Here is a 15,292-nt window from a genome sequence, read left to right as displayed (position 1 = left end):
TGTAATAATTATTTTAATTCCAGTGGTACTGGTGGATTTCCGCGTGAATTTCGAGCATGTCTTTGCGTCATTACGTCACTTCTGTACACATAGAGAAGGAGTCCCCGGCTAGCGTGTGTGGATGATGGAGGTGGAGATTTAGCTTAGCACAAGGTATGGCGGATCCCGAAAGTTTAAAGCGACAATCACCAGTGACAACTGGAGATTCACCAGTTGTAAAACACAAAGACTTCGGACTTCAGAGTGGCTACAGAAAAAATATATTTTTCACGTTTTGACGTGATATAGCCTAAGCAATCGTTAGATTTAATCAGCATGATATAGCCTACTGCAATGCTTCCCCCCACCCCCCGAATTTGGTCAGAACAAAAGTGAATGTTACTTACTTGTTCAGATGAGATTTACCGATGAAAATTCTAATGTTGACACTTTCAAAAGGTATACTCTAACATTGCTGATGACAGTACAGTATCCACAGCGACGCGACAGGTTCTCCTCAATACATTGTGTTCATCCGCGCTGTTTCATGCCGATTTACTACCCACGCACAGTTAATAATTCCGCGAATAACTGCAATTGCAGATTTCTAACAGAGATGGCGACAAAGAGGAAAAACGACGGACTGCAGCTTTAAGTTTAACATGTATTTCTATTTTATTAAATTTATGCAAAAAAAATATAAACAAATTATGAAATTATAATATGTTTATGTGACGTTTATTATGGTTATCTGAAACCAAATAAACTTCTGTTCTGTAATTGTTGTTTATGACTGATAAACAAAAATGGATATGTGAGAAATGTTAGTTTAGTCCTATGTTATGTTTATTTTTAAATGTTATTTAAATTAAGGCTTTCAAATATAATGTTTATAAAATTAAATACTCATTAGTAGATGTATAATGTAACCTATAATGATTTAAATTAGTTAGAATAGCATTTTTATCCTCAGAAATGGTAAGAATCTACAGTATATGAGCAATATTGGCCTTGATAATATACTGGTTGTTGGATCAAAAAGAAGTCCAATTCTTTCTGCTCAAATAGTTTTATAATAATACAATATTCTCACTGAGCTGGTGTATTTTCAGATTGAACACTAACAGTGCTTTTGTGTGTGTGTGTTTTATAGTCATGGTTCCTTTGACGAGGTCCTGCCTGCAACCTGTCGACACAATTTGGAAGTTTTATGAGAAAAAAAAATCCTGTTTGAAAATCCCCTCCGACCTGAAATGCACCCTAAGAAACGTGAGCAGAATCTGATTGGGAAACGTTCGACCCTGTATTTGCCAACCGTCAAGCCCGCTCCTCCACCTCCGTTACAGACGTTCAGATCACAGCAGGAGGTGACGGACTGACACACACCTACAGCATCTCGCAAGAACCGTCAGAAAAACAACGGCAATGTAGAGGAAGAACCTGATGAACTGAGACAGAAACAAGGATGTAGTGTACAATGGCTGGGATTATCAACAGTTTCAGTGGTGAGGATTCAGACACAACTAAATCGAAGATCTGTACTAATTCAACTTCAGTTTTTTGTTTTCTAAACACTTAAACATGCTGACGTTCAGCATACAGGCGAAGCTAAAAGTCACTTCACATCAGAAGACGTTTTGCAGCATTTGTAGCTAAATAGCATGCAGTAGAAACGTCTTTTTTTTCTGTTTCGGTCAATTACTAAACTAATTATGAACAGCAGAAGTATTGCACTACAAATATGCGAAGAACACTAGTTTGATGTGCACTATTGAAAATGGGATCGACAGCGGACATTATTTGCACATTTTATTGCGGAGAAAACAAACCCCTCACACTACAGCTACCCAGAGACGCATCTCAGAGGAAGTCCTCGTTTTCACGCCTCAGACAGAAGCGTTTTAATAAAACAAACGTCCAATTCAGGCCCTTAGTGCCAACTAGACAGCACCAGATTTTAGTTAGTACTCCTATAGGACGAAGAATGCCAACCAGCACACACACTTTAGGCGCTGTCACTTGCGCAAAATTTCGTGGGCGAAAAAGGTCCGTTGTGTATCGCTACACTATTGACTATGTACAAAGTGCAGGATTTGCGGGTCAACGCAGCAGATTTGTGTGACCATCTTGAACTTAATGCAAAATTTGTCCTAGATAATCATTGAATTATTTTATTATTTTAAACTCAAATCTTTTTTTGAGTTAAAGCCACATGTCTGAAATATAAGATTTAAATTGATTGTTAAAAATGCTTATAAATAATGGAATTTCGTCCTTGAAATTACACCAAGCAACTGTAAAAGTGACCGCCAGGGTTGCCAGGTCTTCGTGACAAAACTACCCCAATGGCCGATCAAAAACAGCCCAAAACTAGCGCAATGGCCGATCAAAAACAGCCCAAAACTAGCGCAATGGCCGATCAAAAACAGCCCAAAACTACCCCAATGGCCGATCAAAAACAGCCCAAAACTAGCGCAATGGCCGATCAAAAACAGCCCAAAACTAGCGCAATGGCCAATCAGAAACAGCCCAAAACTAGCGCAATGGCCGATCAAAAACAGCCCAAAACTAGCGCAATGGCCAATCAAAAACAGCCCAAAACTAGCGCAATGGCCAATCAAAACCAGCCCAAAACTAGCGCAGTGGCCAATCAGAAACAGCCCAAAACTTGCCCAATGGCCAATCAGAAACAGCCCAAAACTAGCGCAGTGGCCAATCAGAAACAGCTCAAAACTAGCCCAATGGTCAATCAAAACCAGCCCAAAACTAGCCTAATGACCGATATGTCACCCCCATCCGTAAAATACACATTTCACAGTCACTGTTAGGCAAATTGAAAAGCATTATATTGTAGTGATAAAATAAAAACAGCTCAAAGGCTCTCTACCAGTAGTTCTCCTTCAGAAAACTCAACATCTAGCACAGTTTTATCATTTGGTAGAATATACAATATTTCAATACAAGCATAAATTATATTTATGCTTTGTCAAACCCAATTCCCACAGACTTGGCAACCCTGGTGAACGTTACTTCACAGCCATGTGACCGAGCTAGAATTTTAAAACGTCAGAGATAATCATTGCATTCTTTTTTCCATTTTTGTTATTTTTTTTATTAAAGCCATTGTCTTTTAAATTCATTGTTAAAAATTTTAAGTAAAATCTCCTTGGGGATATTTTTCGCCCCCGTTATTCTTTGCGTAGATTCCTATTTAAATTATGCTATTTCGTCCGCGAAATTTCGCCGAGCAACTATAAATGTGACGCACCTTAACAGCCATGTGACCGAGCTACAATTTTAAAATCCTTTGTTTAAAAAAAAAAATCTGCGATAATCATTGCATTCTTTTTACTTCAAACTCAATTTTTTAATTAAAGCCATATGTCTGAAATATAAGTTTTAAATTGTTTGTTTAAAAACATAAAGCTCTTAATTAGAAGTAGGGCACTTAAAACAAAATTCTAGTCAAGCAAGGCATAATAAAAGTCCCCAGTTCATTAGCGCTAATAAAGACGGCCCTGGAGACACGCCCACTTCTGTGTTTTGTTTACGTACCTGTTTACACTCCCAGAAGTCCTTGTTCCAAGAACACGCGACCTCGCTGCGGAGCAAAAGAATGTGTGACATATCATAGCCGTGCTCAGAGGGAGGTGGGCCGCTCGGGGGCCGCTTTTATTAGACGTTACCATTCACTTCGACAGCAACATTAGGGTAACGTTTCGGCATGGCCGTCATAAAAGTATGCGCATACACGCACTGTCCTCCGCAGGTTGACTACAAAGGGAAGCCTTTAGGGTGAATTACAGTAGCTTCATCCGCTGATAAAACAAACGTTTTGCTTTCAACGCAGCTGTAATGGACAACCTCACTAAATAACTGGACTGCCTGACCATGTATCTCACTGCAGGGAAGCATTGTTGCCGGACGGCGGCCGTGTCATCGCTTTGCTAGAAAACTAACACGGTCTTTTCTTTTCTAATCAAAGGAAGTGCCTCTGTATTCCCATTATGCAATTTGTTAAAACATGAATTCAGGTTATTTTCTTGCATATAAGCTATAGAGGAGCGTGAAATTTTTATGAGAAGAAAAAAAAAAATAACAAGCGTCAGCTCACTAGTTACAAACATCTTTATATATACAGGATATATCCATATATATTTATATATACATTTTTTTCTTTCTTATTTGCCTAATAAGCTCAGTGGCAGTCTAGTTATTTTTTGAAGTATGACATGATCATGAGTTATCATATATCAGAAATCAGAAGTTCCAGTCCCGAAACCCAGTTCTGCACTTAATAAATTAGAGCGAAAAAATAAACTGGCGGAAATCAGATTTCCGTGGGAAAACGTTATTGATAGCGTAGGGAGAGAAAAAAAATGCACGGCTTTTGATTTCTTTTGTGTTTTGGACAGGAAGTATTTGTTATTGCAAAATAAAGTGTGTTGATTGAGCCATGTGCAATGCCTTGGGTAGAAACTGTGTTTGTCTCATTGTTAGGGTGTACAGGAAAGCGTAGAGGTGAAAATCCTTCTATTATAGTAAAGTCCACGCTGTCCGGGACTCTAAACTACAGGGCGGAGAGAGAGAGAGCGATTGAGAGAGAGAGAAAAAAACGGTCTTTGTAAGTTTTGGGAATTTGTTTTGTAATCTTTCCTTTTTTTTCTGCTTTTTTATTGTTCATTTGTAATGATTTGTTCTCAAAACTTAGGAGGGCTGAAGCAGCTGTTTTTGCGACACGTCAGAATATATCACTAAATAAAACAGGTGCTTTTTATGGATCAAAGTACGATCAATCTCTATTATACATAAGAAGACAAAAAAATAAGTGTTATCAAGGCAAACTTTAGGGGTGGGGGGGGGGGAAACACGTACATTACTCTTTTTCCTTTTTATATTTACTAAAGGGGGGAGGGGGTTCATTGTGGTCAAGGTTGTGACAAAAGGCATTTTTCCTCCAACCTTTTCTCCGAAGCGATCGAGGAATGACGACGTCCTAAGAGGTTTTACGGTTTTTACTAAGCTAAAACGCGGTATTTTTGACTTCACGCTATGCATTCCAGTTTTGTAGGACTTCCATACTTTGGGTCGCCCGAACCGCCGTAGTCCTTAACCAACTTCCCGCCGGAAATTTGCTGGCTTTTTGTATGTAGAAAATTTCAAATTCGTTTGAAAGTTATGACAAGATCTTCCCTGTTTATGGGAGAGGCTTTAACGCAGCTGGAATAAACTAAAATGCCCGTCGTAAGCTAGAAACTATAAAGAGATGTGATGTTATTTTTTATATTTTGATAAACTGGTGAATCTTACAAAAACATGTCATATTTCACTCCAAAAACAAAAGAATACAAATTTTTTTTTTTTGTCAAAAATAGTCAGTGCAAAAATCTCAATGGTCCTAAAAAATAGGCTTAATTTTTATACTTTATGCACTATATCGTTTATTTTGATTTGGGAGTGAAAATCTATATTTCTTAAGCTTCACCTAAACAGACCCCCACACAACGTTGGCGACCAATCAGAACGAGAGAGTTGAAACTGAACCCCTCCCCCTCCGAACTCGCAGCGCCCTCTCCTGGCCCTCTGTGTAAATGACTCTAAATATTTGTTTTGTGATCTAGTGTTAGACTCAGAGCATCATAAAGGTTGTCCCTAAAAAGTGCCTTTTGTTCACAGACACCATCTTGTAATCCTGAGTGCCCATCTCAAAAAAAGAACAAAAAAAACATTTAAAAAAACAAAACAAAAAAGTCCCCTCCTTCAAACTTCTGTATTTCTCCTTCCGCGACTTCTTCAAAGCAGTATATATAGTACTAAAGGAAATCGGTGTGACTTAGTTCCTCTTTTTATTGTTGAATAATTAAGAAAACTGTAAAAAAATGACAAAAAAAAAAACTTTCTGTCTTGCTTTTCCTTCCTCTGTAATCTTGTCTTCTGCCTCTTTTGGACACTGGAGTAGTCTATAGTTGCAAAACCATCGCCCTTCCCCGTGCCCCTTTTCTCTGAACGGAGGGGTTTTAAAATAATAAAAAAAAGAGTAAGAAAAAAATGTTGTCTGAGCAGAATGCAGTTAGCTCACATGTTATTCCTGTCTGTACGCTTCACGTTGTATTCATACCGATCTCTTCAGCTTCTCCATTGAACAGTTAATGTACGTGAACAAGTTACGCCGGTGAGCTCTGGTGGGCCGTCCGATGGACGGATGGATGGGCGCTTCGGCGGCGAGAGCGATAGAGGCCGACCGCTGGGGTAGACTAGGCGAGTTTTTGATCTATTTATTTCTTTTTTTGTTACCAAATTCATTTGATTTGCTATGATCTGTTTGTATTGATATTGCATTGAGAATCTGTATTGATGATGCACCTTTTGAGTGGTTGTACGTGACCAGATATTTAATTTAAATAATACAAAAATAAAAGTTCCTGTCAAGACAAAGCACCTTAAAAACGGAGTGGTTTCAGCCCAGGGAAAGCGACAGACAGTTTCGAAGCCCAGCGTTACGAGCCAAACCCTTTAGACCAAAGTGACGCACGCCACACAAAAAAATAAAAACTGAGCGAGACTAAAATTAACTTGAAAACTCACCAGCAAAAGCCGACGTGGGCTTAAAGATAACTTGCTTCCTCCCACAAACAAAATATGCAATTGTTTCACTTTCCCGAGTGCGTGAAGCCGGCGTCCGCGTTGGCTGCGATTTATTAATAACTGTAATAAGTGAAAGCCATAGCGACGGACACGTGTTTGGCGCTCTCATCGTCCCTCCCTGGTACTGACCGTCCATTTTCTTTCTTTCTTTGGTATTTACTTTTGTACTCTTTTGTTGAGCGGGGCATGCGTTTAGAGTAGCACGAGCCCTCGGCGGCTTCGGCCCTGGTTTGAACTCCTCGAGCGGCGCCCGTCTCAGTCCCACACGCCTTCCAGAGCTCATGGTGAAATGCATGTGTTGATTACAATTTCTTTTCCATAATAAGAAAAACAAGAAAGAGCAGCACCTTTAACTGATTGAATAAAAGGATGTTCTTGACTGTAAAGACGACTCGTGTGGTTATTTTGATCTTTAAATCCAGTTTAGCCTCAGCGAACTTCTAAGGGGGCCTCATGATTATTTAAAATAAGACCAAACAAGCATTAAAATAAGACAAAAATCAAGGTATTTCTTCATTCACCTCTTAACTACTATTTTTTTATTTTCTCTGAAGAACCAAGGTTCCCACGGTCTTGTCAAATATGAAGTGGCCTCCTTTTAAGTGTGATTTCTAGACCTGGAAATGTCATGTAAATTAAAGGGGTGGTTGATTATGATTTCACTTTTCTAACTTTAGTTAGTGTGTAATGTTGCTGTTTGAGCATAAACAACAGGTTAGGAGGAATCCTCCCATCACAAACCCTAGAATTTACATAAACCCCGCCCCCGGGAACACATTTATAGATTATCATGACAATATCATGCTAATCAACAACTAGTTAACTCCACATAAGCTACATAAATTCATCAACTAACCATTCAGAAATGTCCTGTTGCTTTTACATGTTGTCACTTCTTCTTGAGTCTCTCCATCATAAGGCCAAACGTTTTTGAAATGTTTACTGCATCTCTGTGTGAGGTAAAAGGACACAAGCTGTTGAAGCTCCGCCCACTGTACCGGGAGCAGCAGCTCATTTGCATTTAAAGGGACAGACACAAAAACGGTGCGTTTTTGCTCAAAAAGTGACAACTTTAACATGCTACAGTATATAAAAATATCTGTGGGGTATTTTGAGCTAAAACTTTACATACACACTCTGGGGACTTCAGAGACTTATTTTACATCTTGTGAAAAGGGCATTTTACCACCTCTTTAATAGTATTTTATAACTCCATATGTGTATTTATACATTAAGATACTTTTTAGTCATGCCAAGCTCTAAAATGTTTTATTGGACAGAAATTTAAGGGAAAAAGTCTTCAAAACGTATCCCGAAAATCACAAACAACTGGAAAAGTCGAGCGGTCTTCGTCTGTTGTTGGACGATGTGTGGCCAAAAGATGTGGAGTCAAAAAGTATGAGAACTGTAGAAATGTATACATACTGTAGATGCCACATTCGACCGCTTTAGACATGTCGACGTGTCCGCCGTCTTTATGAAGCTGTTCATTACAAATCAATGACACAATGTCCCAGCATTGTGCGGCCTATGGCTGTAAAAACCACCAAACTATAAATTCCAGATGAGATGGGATAACCTTTCAGAGGTCATAATGTGCTGGTTTGTGTTTTCATGTATAACTCAATATGCAATACCATATCCTAAACTAAATGCTGTGAAAATCATCTGCTAATGTCTATTGCAGATGCACAGTCAACTTGTTCTAACATAGAAATAATATACATAGATATCTCAGTGTCTGTTCCTATGTTGAGAATCACTGGTTTAGTAACATATCGATCATGCTCTGATGTAATGTGTAAATATATTCACAAACAAACCATTTTTAGGTCACAGCAAGTATGTATTTAATATACATTCTTCATGTTAAATTAACAGTCTATAAATGATTATTTAATGAATTTCCCCCAAAGGATTGGGTTCGGATCACAAACATCTGCTGAAAGGTGAGTACTCATTTATTTGAAGCATTAAAGTATATTGTTTACAGAAGTCAGTGAAAGCACTGTGTGTGGCCACAAAATTGCTTTTTAGAAACAATTGTGAGCCATTAAAGGGATAGTTCACTTTAAAATGAAAATTCTGTCATCATATACTCACCCTCAAGTTGTTTCAAACCTGTATGAATTTCTTTCCTCTGCTGAACACAAAGGAAGATATTTTGAAGAATGTCAGTAACCAAACAGTTTACTGGTCCCATTGGCTTCCATAGTAGGAAAAATAAATACTATGTTAGTCAATGGGACCAGTTAACTGTTTGGTTACTGACATTCTTCAAAATATCTTCCTTTGTGTTCAGTTTTTTTTTACAGAAGTTAGTTAAAGCACTGTGTGTGTGGCCAGTTGTTAAAGAATGTAACAAAAATGGAAACTTTTTAGAAACAATTATGAGCCATTCAAATTTGGTCTGTTTTGACTAGTACGTGTGCATCACAGCGAAAATAAGTCATTTTTAAAATATTCAAGGCCACCTTTTGTAAATATTTTCTCAAAGTTTTTTTTAGTACTATTTTTAAAGCATTTAAATTTATTTACATTCAACCATTTAAAAATTATAGTACATAATTTGTGCACTTACAGTCAAAAACTGCATATTATCAGCATTTATGTGCTATTGAGGAAATTGACCTGAAATCGTCCCAGCTGAGGGTGATCAGACAAGTTAATTGAACACAGATTTGTCGTCTTCTCTTAAATGTAGTAAATGTTTTTCTGATCGCATCCCTCCCAGTCGATGAGCTCTGAGCAGTGAAACCACAGCGAGATCTCCCGCTCCGCTCCTTCCACAGAATCAGACGCATGCACCACATTTCTGAAGGAATATAAGTCATGAAAGTCATTGCATACATGCCGCTCACATACAGGTACATGCAAAAGTTCAGGGTTTGAACGCGTAATTACAGCTGAGATTCTTGGTAACACTTTAGAATAAGGTCCCGTTATTTAATGCATTAAGAAGCATTAACTAACAGTGAGCAGCACAATTGTTACAGTATTATTTATTCATCTAAGTAAAAATGCCGTTCATTGTTAGTTCATGTCCGTTCATGCCGCATGTCCATTGGTTCATATTAACAGATACAACTTTTGTTTGTGCCCCTATTATGCTTTTTCGAATATTACTTTTCATGTAGTGAATAATATAGCTGTGTGTCGGTTTCAAAGGTCAAAGTGCACGACAAATAAAGTTAATGTCTCCTAAAAATAAAAATAAAATCAATTCTAAACTGGCAAAATGAGTCATCAGCAATTCCACAGAAAGTCTCACTTCCTGTTACATATCTACGTAACAATGTAACAAATCTGCATAATGCCAGCCTATGGTCTTCATTGGTTGCTCTTAAACAACATTTACTTTGACCCTCAAACACTGCAGTTGAAGCTGAGACTGGAAGAGTTTGGTTCATGTTGTCGAGAAGACGCTGTTTTCTGCTTTGTGAAAGCAAATCCACTTTACATTTCCAAAGGATGAGGACTCGCACTCGAATTGATACGGTAAAACCGACGCCATCGTTACTGTTCCCATCACTGCGTATCGTGCGGAGGAAGATCCAGAGCTTAAATTCAGAGATGGTCATCTGACCAATCACAGACTCTGCTAGATAAAAAGGCAGTTGTGCTGTATCAGTTTCATCATAAATCCTCTCCTGTGGCCTCATGGGATACCGGTAGTAAAGTGTCCATCGTATGCTCACGTCAGAAGTAGTAGATCATTCGGTACTTTTCGCTCACTCTTTTATTATGAATACCATGAATTTGGAAACTCCTCGGCTCACATACTGTTTTTTGCGTACTATATAGAAGGGAAGTAGGCGTTTCAGACGCATTTTCAATCTTCGAACGAACCGTTTTCAGACTCTTTGAAAAATGAGGTGATGTGCAATGTATATTATGAGAAAATGAAAGTGTTTTTGACCTTTGATTTGTGTAAACCTGTTGTAAGAGAGCTCCAAAATAATGTTTGCAAATGTTTAATTAAACATTAATAGATGCTAGAAGTAACTTTAAATGTGAGTTCATGTTAACTAATCATAAAGTTAACAAATGGAACCTTATTGTAAAGTGTTACGAGATCTTTTTCTTGATTTTTTTTTAAATGCTACTACCAAGAGTTCTTGAAAAAAAAAAAAAAAAACATTTCTGAGATGATAATCAGATGCAACTCGGTCAATTTAACAACATGAAATGTGGTGAGCTCATGTGGCAAATATATACTGTAGTACACTACTGTTTGAATATCTTTTTTTTATATCTATTTTATAAAAAAAGTCTTTAAACAAAATAAAAAAAGTTTATAATTGAACATAACATTTGAACAAAAAAAAAAAAAAAAAAATATATATATATATATATATATATATATATATATATATATATAGTGTGCAGTCCACTAGTATTCATAATGAGTGTGTGTGTGTATGTAAGCACCTGCTGATGTGAACGCTGTAATCTCCTCTAATAGTTCCAGGTGAAGCTTCAGCAGGGTCAGTGTCTCCCACCAGCATACGGGATGACCTCACCACATTATGCCCCTCCCACACCTGAAAACAAGACAATCATAACAACTCAATCTTTATGACAGTGTGCGACACGTGTAACGGTTTGAAGAACACAGTTAAAAACTGTAGTATGCTATACCTTTTTCTTCGTTGCATTGCATCTAGTTTTCATTTTAAATGTTATTTCGCATTTTGAACCAATTTTTGTGTAAAACTTGCTTTTGGATCTTCATTAATCACATTGGAAATCAAAGTGCATTGCACACAGTATGTTCTGGTTGGACACATTTAGTAAAATGCATTAGGGTTTTGCACTCTTATTTCCATCCTGCAGAAACAGTATTACAGTTGTATGATATTCATAACTGGGGTTCCTCTACCATGGCGACGACAGGGCCAGAGGTCATGTAGTACAGCAGGCTCGAGTAGAAGGGTTTCTTCTGCAGCGACACGTAATGCTGAGCTAAAAGCTTGTCAGAAGCCTGAAAAACACACAGACACATGATGTACAAACACGTCACACACACTCATGAACGTTGTGTGTGAATCACGCACCTGCAGCATCTTCAGACCCACCAATCGAAATCCTCGCTGCTCGAAGCGCTTGATGACGTCACCGATCAGACGCCTCTGAACGCCATCAGGTTTCACAGCGACCAAAGTGCGCTCTTTAATGCCCGACAAATCTACAGCGGTTCAGAAACATATCAATACATGTCAGTTTCCATGGCGACTACACACAATATTCTTTTTTCTGATTAATAATAAATTTAAGCAAACAGCGCCATCTACTGCCCAAGTGTGAGACACACAAGAGTATCACTATTAAACAATGACGTTTCCAGGGGAGGTTCATTTTACAGTTTACAAGTGCACATGAATTAAAACAAATGATGATCAATGATAAATCTTGTATAATAAAAATGGCAAACGTTTTGTTTAAAATAAAATAGAATAGTCCATTTTGATTTCATTGTGACTTTAAAATGATGCACTTCTTTTTAGATTTTAAGTCATTTTGATCTTATTTACGTGTAAATATCTTACTTTCACCATCAAGCAAATTTTTTATTTGGACTACATTTGGATGTCTTTGTGTTAAATTTAAAATGCCAAAACATATTTAGCTTCAAGTGTCGTGCTTGCTTTGATATTTTGTTAACTAATTCTGTCAGGACCACTATCGTCAAATATGACTGACAATTAGCATATAGTTAGGATTGGCGGTATGGTTCTGTTCTGGGCGAGAACTTCCTGCGCAGCCATGCAGCCTAGCATGGATAAGAGCAGCAATAACCACCCTTAGGATAAACAGAACAGAACCAACATGAATGTATTGCAGATATCATTAATTCAAGATTTTAAAGTGCAACATAATTCGAGAATTTATTCTGATTGAAGGGCAAACAGAATGCCAAATCTTGACTGACGAGAGGAGGAGCTGGGGATGGAGGAGGGTAATTCGCTCCTGAGAAACGCGACAGCTGCTGATAATACTGAAGGAGCTTATATCAGTGATATGAGTCGTATTCCTATAGACGTGGATCAGCTGAGAGTCAGCTGATGCGAGCTTGACTAACCTGCCAGAACTGACGCTACGCTTGATTATAATGACAATCTGCCATTTTATAAATCAGAATGTCAATGCAGCATTTTGAATATTCATTGCAGGAATAGAGTGATATTTCATCTTATATCATCAGGGAGATGACGTGTATCGCCTGACCATCTCTAACAGGAATATTAACAGTCTCTATTAAGAAAAGTTCCTGCAAACGTGAGAGACGTGATCACTTAGTCGTTCCTTGAAGCTTGATCAAATTAACCTGGTTACACACACACACACACACACACACATTAATGTGTTCAGTTTGAGCCCCATATGCTGCCAAGATGCATTCAATACAACACTCTGATTGGCCTTCAAACGGACCAATCACACGCACTGTGAAGAGGGCGTTCGAGGTCACCAGTTAGTCAGGTCTAACCGGCCTTTTTAAGATGTAGATGTATTAACAGTAGTCAACATTTGAAGTGGATCAAAAAGTTCATCAAAGTTGTCCTAAGACAAGAACAGGTATAGCTAGTATTGTTCAAAATTCATGTAACTGATTAAATGTTTTGATCCACTTCAAATGTTGACTACTGTAGGCCTATTTCTATTTAATAATTTTAGTGCTTCAACAAACTTATTTTAGTTTATTACCAAGGCAACATTTCTTGTTTTCCTTTAGTTAAAATTTTTTCAGCTTTATTTCATTTAACTGAAATATATTTAATACATGTGAAAAACAATTCGAATTACAATGATATCAATGCAAATAATGTGCTTTTTGGTGGATTACAGTTGGTGTTTCAAGTTTGAGATGAGTGTTTTTATGCTCATGTGTAGTTTGTGTCTTTGATTTCAGTTTCAGTGTGTGATGCAGAAAGCCACTGTACTTTTGACCTGTGCAACTAAATCTATTAAGTGTGAGACGACAACTTGCACGAGCTCCTAATGTAGTCAGCACTCATCCACGTGAGGACACAATAACACAATTAACCAATCACTGATCGCCTGAGGACAGAGCAAGTAGTGAAACAGAGCACATATACTTTTATCCTATAGATAAAACTTGATTTAAAAATATAATTGGATATATATTTGTAATGGCTGTAACAAAATACAGTACTGATATCAGAATGGTTATATACCGTGGTACATTCGTTTAGGCCTATTTACAGCGTGGCGTATTATCTTGGTAAGTTAAGTCGAGGTATTTCAATGGTTTCTATGAAATGTTTCCAAAACCAGCCTTACAAAAAGTAGGCCTACCATGAAATAGCAATCAAATCTAATACAACGGTACTGAAATGTAGGCTATTTACCATGGTACTAAACGTCCAGTAAAATGATATTGTCATGGTACTTTTAATTTTCCCTGTCCTAAACCTTCTCCATAAAGAGCACTTTTTGCAATAAAACCGGTTCCTGCTCCACACAGAGAGAGATGGATGTAAACAGACCTGTGTCACTGCTGAGGCTGCGCGCGTGCCCGTGTCCCAAAGCGCGCGTGGAACTCAGTGTGGCCGCTCGCGCTCCGTGGACGCCGAAGGCAAATCTCACAAACATCATCTTCATTTCGAGGTCAAGCTCTTCTCAAAACTTCACCGAGCAGCGCTTTTACAACTCCGAAACTTAAGAGCTGTTCGATACTTTTAACCCCCGGACCGTTACACATACGCGCGCGCGCGGTCATTCACCTGACAGGTCAAAGTCAAGCTACTACTCACAGTATATGTTCAGATGGTGTGTGTGTGTGTGTGTGTGTGTGTGTGTCATGGGAAGAAGAGACCCGCAATAAATACAGTGTAATTACCGGTCATCACGTGCACAAACACGGCCTCTTAATTAACACCATTTCCTGTTTGGAGACCCATGAAAGACGCACAAATATGCATTTAAGTTAACCATATGAAAAAGACAGTTAAACAAAAAACGGAACTGAATTAACAGTTTGCTCTTTAAATTATTTTTATTCTCTAGAAATATATTTTTTTTTCAGATTTAATTTTAATTTCAGGGGACATTTTGTTTCTGCTATTCTGCCCCAAAAGTGAGAGGTCGAAAGACAAACACACATTAATCGATTGCTGGCAGGGAGACAAAACAATAAATGTTAGCCTTTGGAGAACAAACACAAATAGAACTGACTACTTTTGATAATTTCAAAAAGACGGTTCAACCATTATCACATAGTAGAAATGTATAGGCTATGCGTGAATACTTTTACCCTTGATCACTGATCATGTGAGACAGACAGCAGAGAAAGTGTATTACAAATGATTCAGTTAGTGTTATTAAGATAGGCTACTTTAACGTTCAGCTAAACTTAGCATTTTTTCTCCAGTAGTCTTAAATCTTTATGAATGACGTGGGGATTGTAAATATACATCATCATTGACCACTAGAGGTCACGGTTTACATACTTTACCAGTATATCACTTCATTTAATCTCATTCGTTCTAAGTGACATTCAAGGTGCATGTGTAATTAACATGGCTATTTTAAGACTAAGCACGGCTAAGAAAACAAAAAAGTATTTCGTCCCAAGAACATGGCCTCAACTTGCCTCACATGAAGCTGATGTAAACAGTGACATCAAACTGGAATGAGAAGTGTA

General features: G+C 37.9%; 2 protein-coding genes across 31 annotated transcripts in view; one reads left to right on the top strand and one right to left on the bottom strand.

Annotated features, from left to right (window-relative positions):
- nfixb (nuclear factor I/Xb) overlaps positions 1-4,438 on the top strand; it is a 192,487-nt gene extending 188,049 nt beyond the window's left edge. For 15 of the 30 annotated variants that reach the window (XM_079631820.1, XM_079631831.1, XM_079631835.1 and 12 more), the window contains one exon: positions 1,133-4,438. Coding sequence is in view for 15 of the 30 variants with exons in the window: in XM_079631819.1 (XP_079487945.1) it covers positions 1,133-1,147 (15 nt within the window). In the remaining 15 variants the exon portion in view is untranslated. The remainder of the gene's footprint in view (positions 1-1,132) is intronic. The other 15 variants (XM_079631819.1, XM_079631848.1, XM_079631821.1 and 12 more) reach the window with 1 other exon arrangement.
- A 4,016-nt stretch (positions 4,439-8,454) lies between these two features.
- nme4 (NME/NM23 nucleoside diphosphate kinase 4) lies at positions 8,455-14,442 on the bottom strand. The gene is made up of 5 exons (XM_079631423.1): positions 14,136-14,442; positions 11,682-11,812; positions 11,507-11,608; positions 11,056-11,168; positions 8,455-9,439 (listed from the first exon to the last, which is right to left on the bottom strand). The coding sequence occupies exons 1-5, from the start codon at positions 14,248-14,250 to the stop codon at positions 9,319-9,321; spliced, it is 582 nt and encodes a 193-aa protein (XP_079487549.1). The 5' UTR covers positions 14,251-14,442; the 3' UTR covers positions 8,455-9,318.
- Positions 14,443-15,292: the final 850 nt, after the last annotated feature.

This window comes from Phoxinus phoxinus (assembly GCF_949152265.1).
Source record: "Phoxinus phoxinus genome assembly, chromosome: 1".
Lineage (NCBI taxonomy): Eukaryota > Metazoa > Chordata > Actinopteri > Cypriniformes > Leuciscidae > Phoxinus > Phoxinus phoxinus.
The sequence above is the reverse complement of the archived record's forward strand: the minus strand, read 5'-3'. Positions and strand labels throughout refer to the sequence as shown.

Excerpts from the sequence above, each read along its gene's own strand:
- nme4 (XM_079631423.1), bottom strand. The coding sequence starts at position 14,250 with ATGAAGATGATGTTTGTGAGATTTGCCTTCGGCGTCCACGGAGCGCGA. Across the intron at positions 11,609-11,681 it reads TGGGTCTGAAGATGCTGCAG|GCTTCTGACAAGCTTTTAGC; the intron begins GTGCGTGATTCA and ends TGTGTTTTTCAG. Across the intron at positions 9,440-11,055 it reads TACAGCGTTCACATCAGCAG|AAATGTGGTGCATGCGTCTG; the intron begins GTGCTTACATAC and ends ATATTCCTTCAG.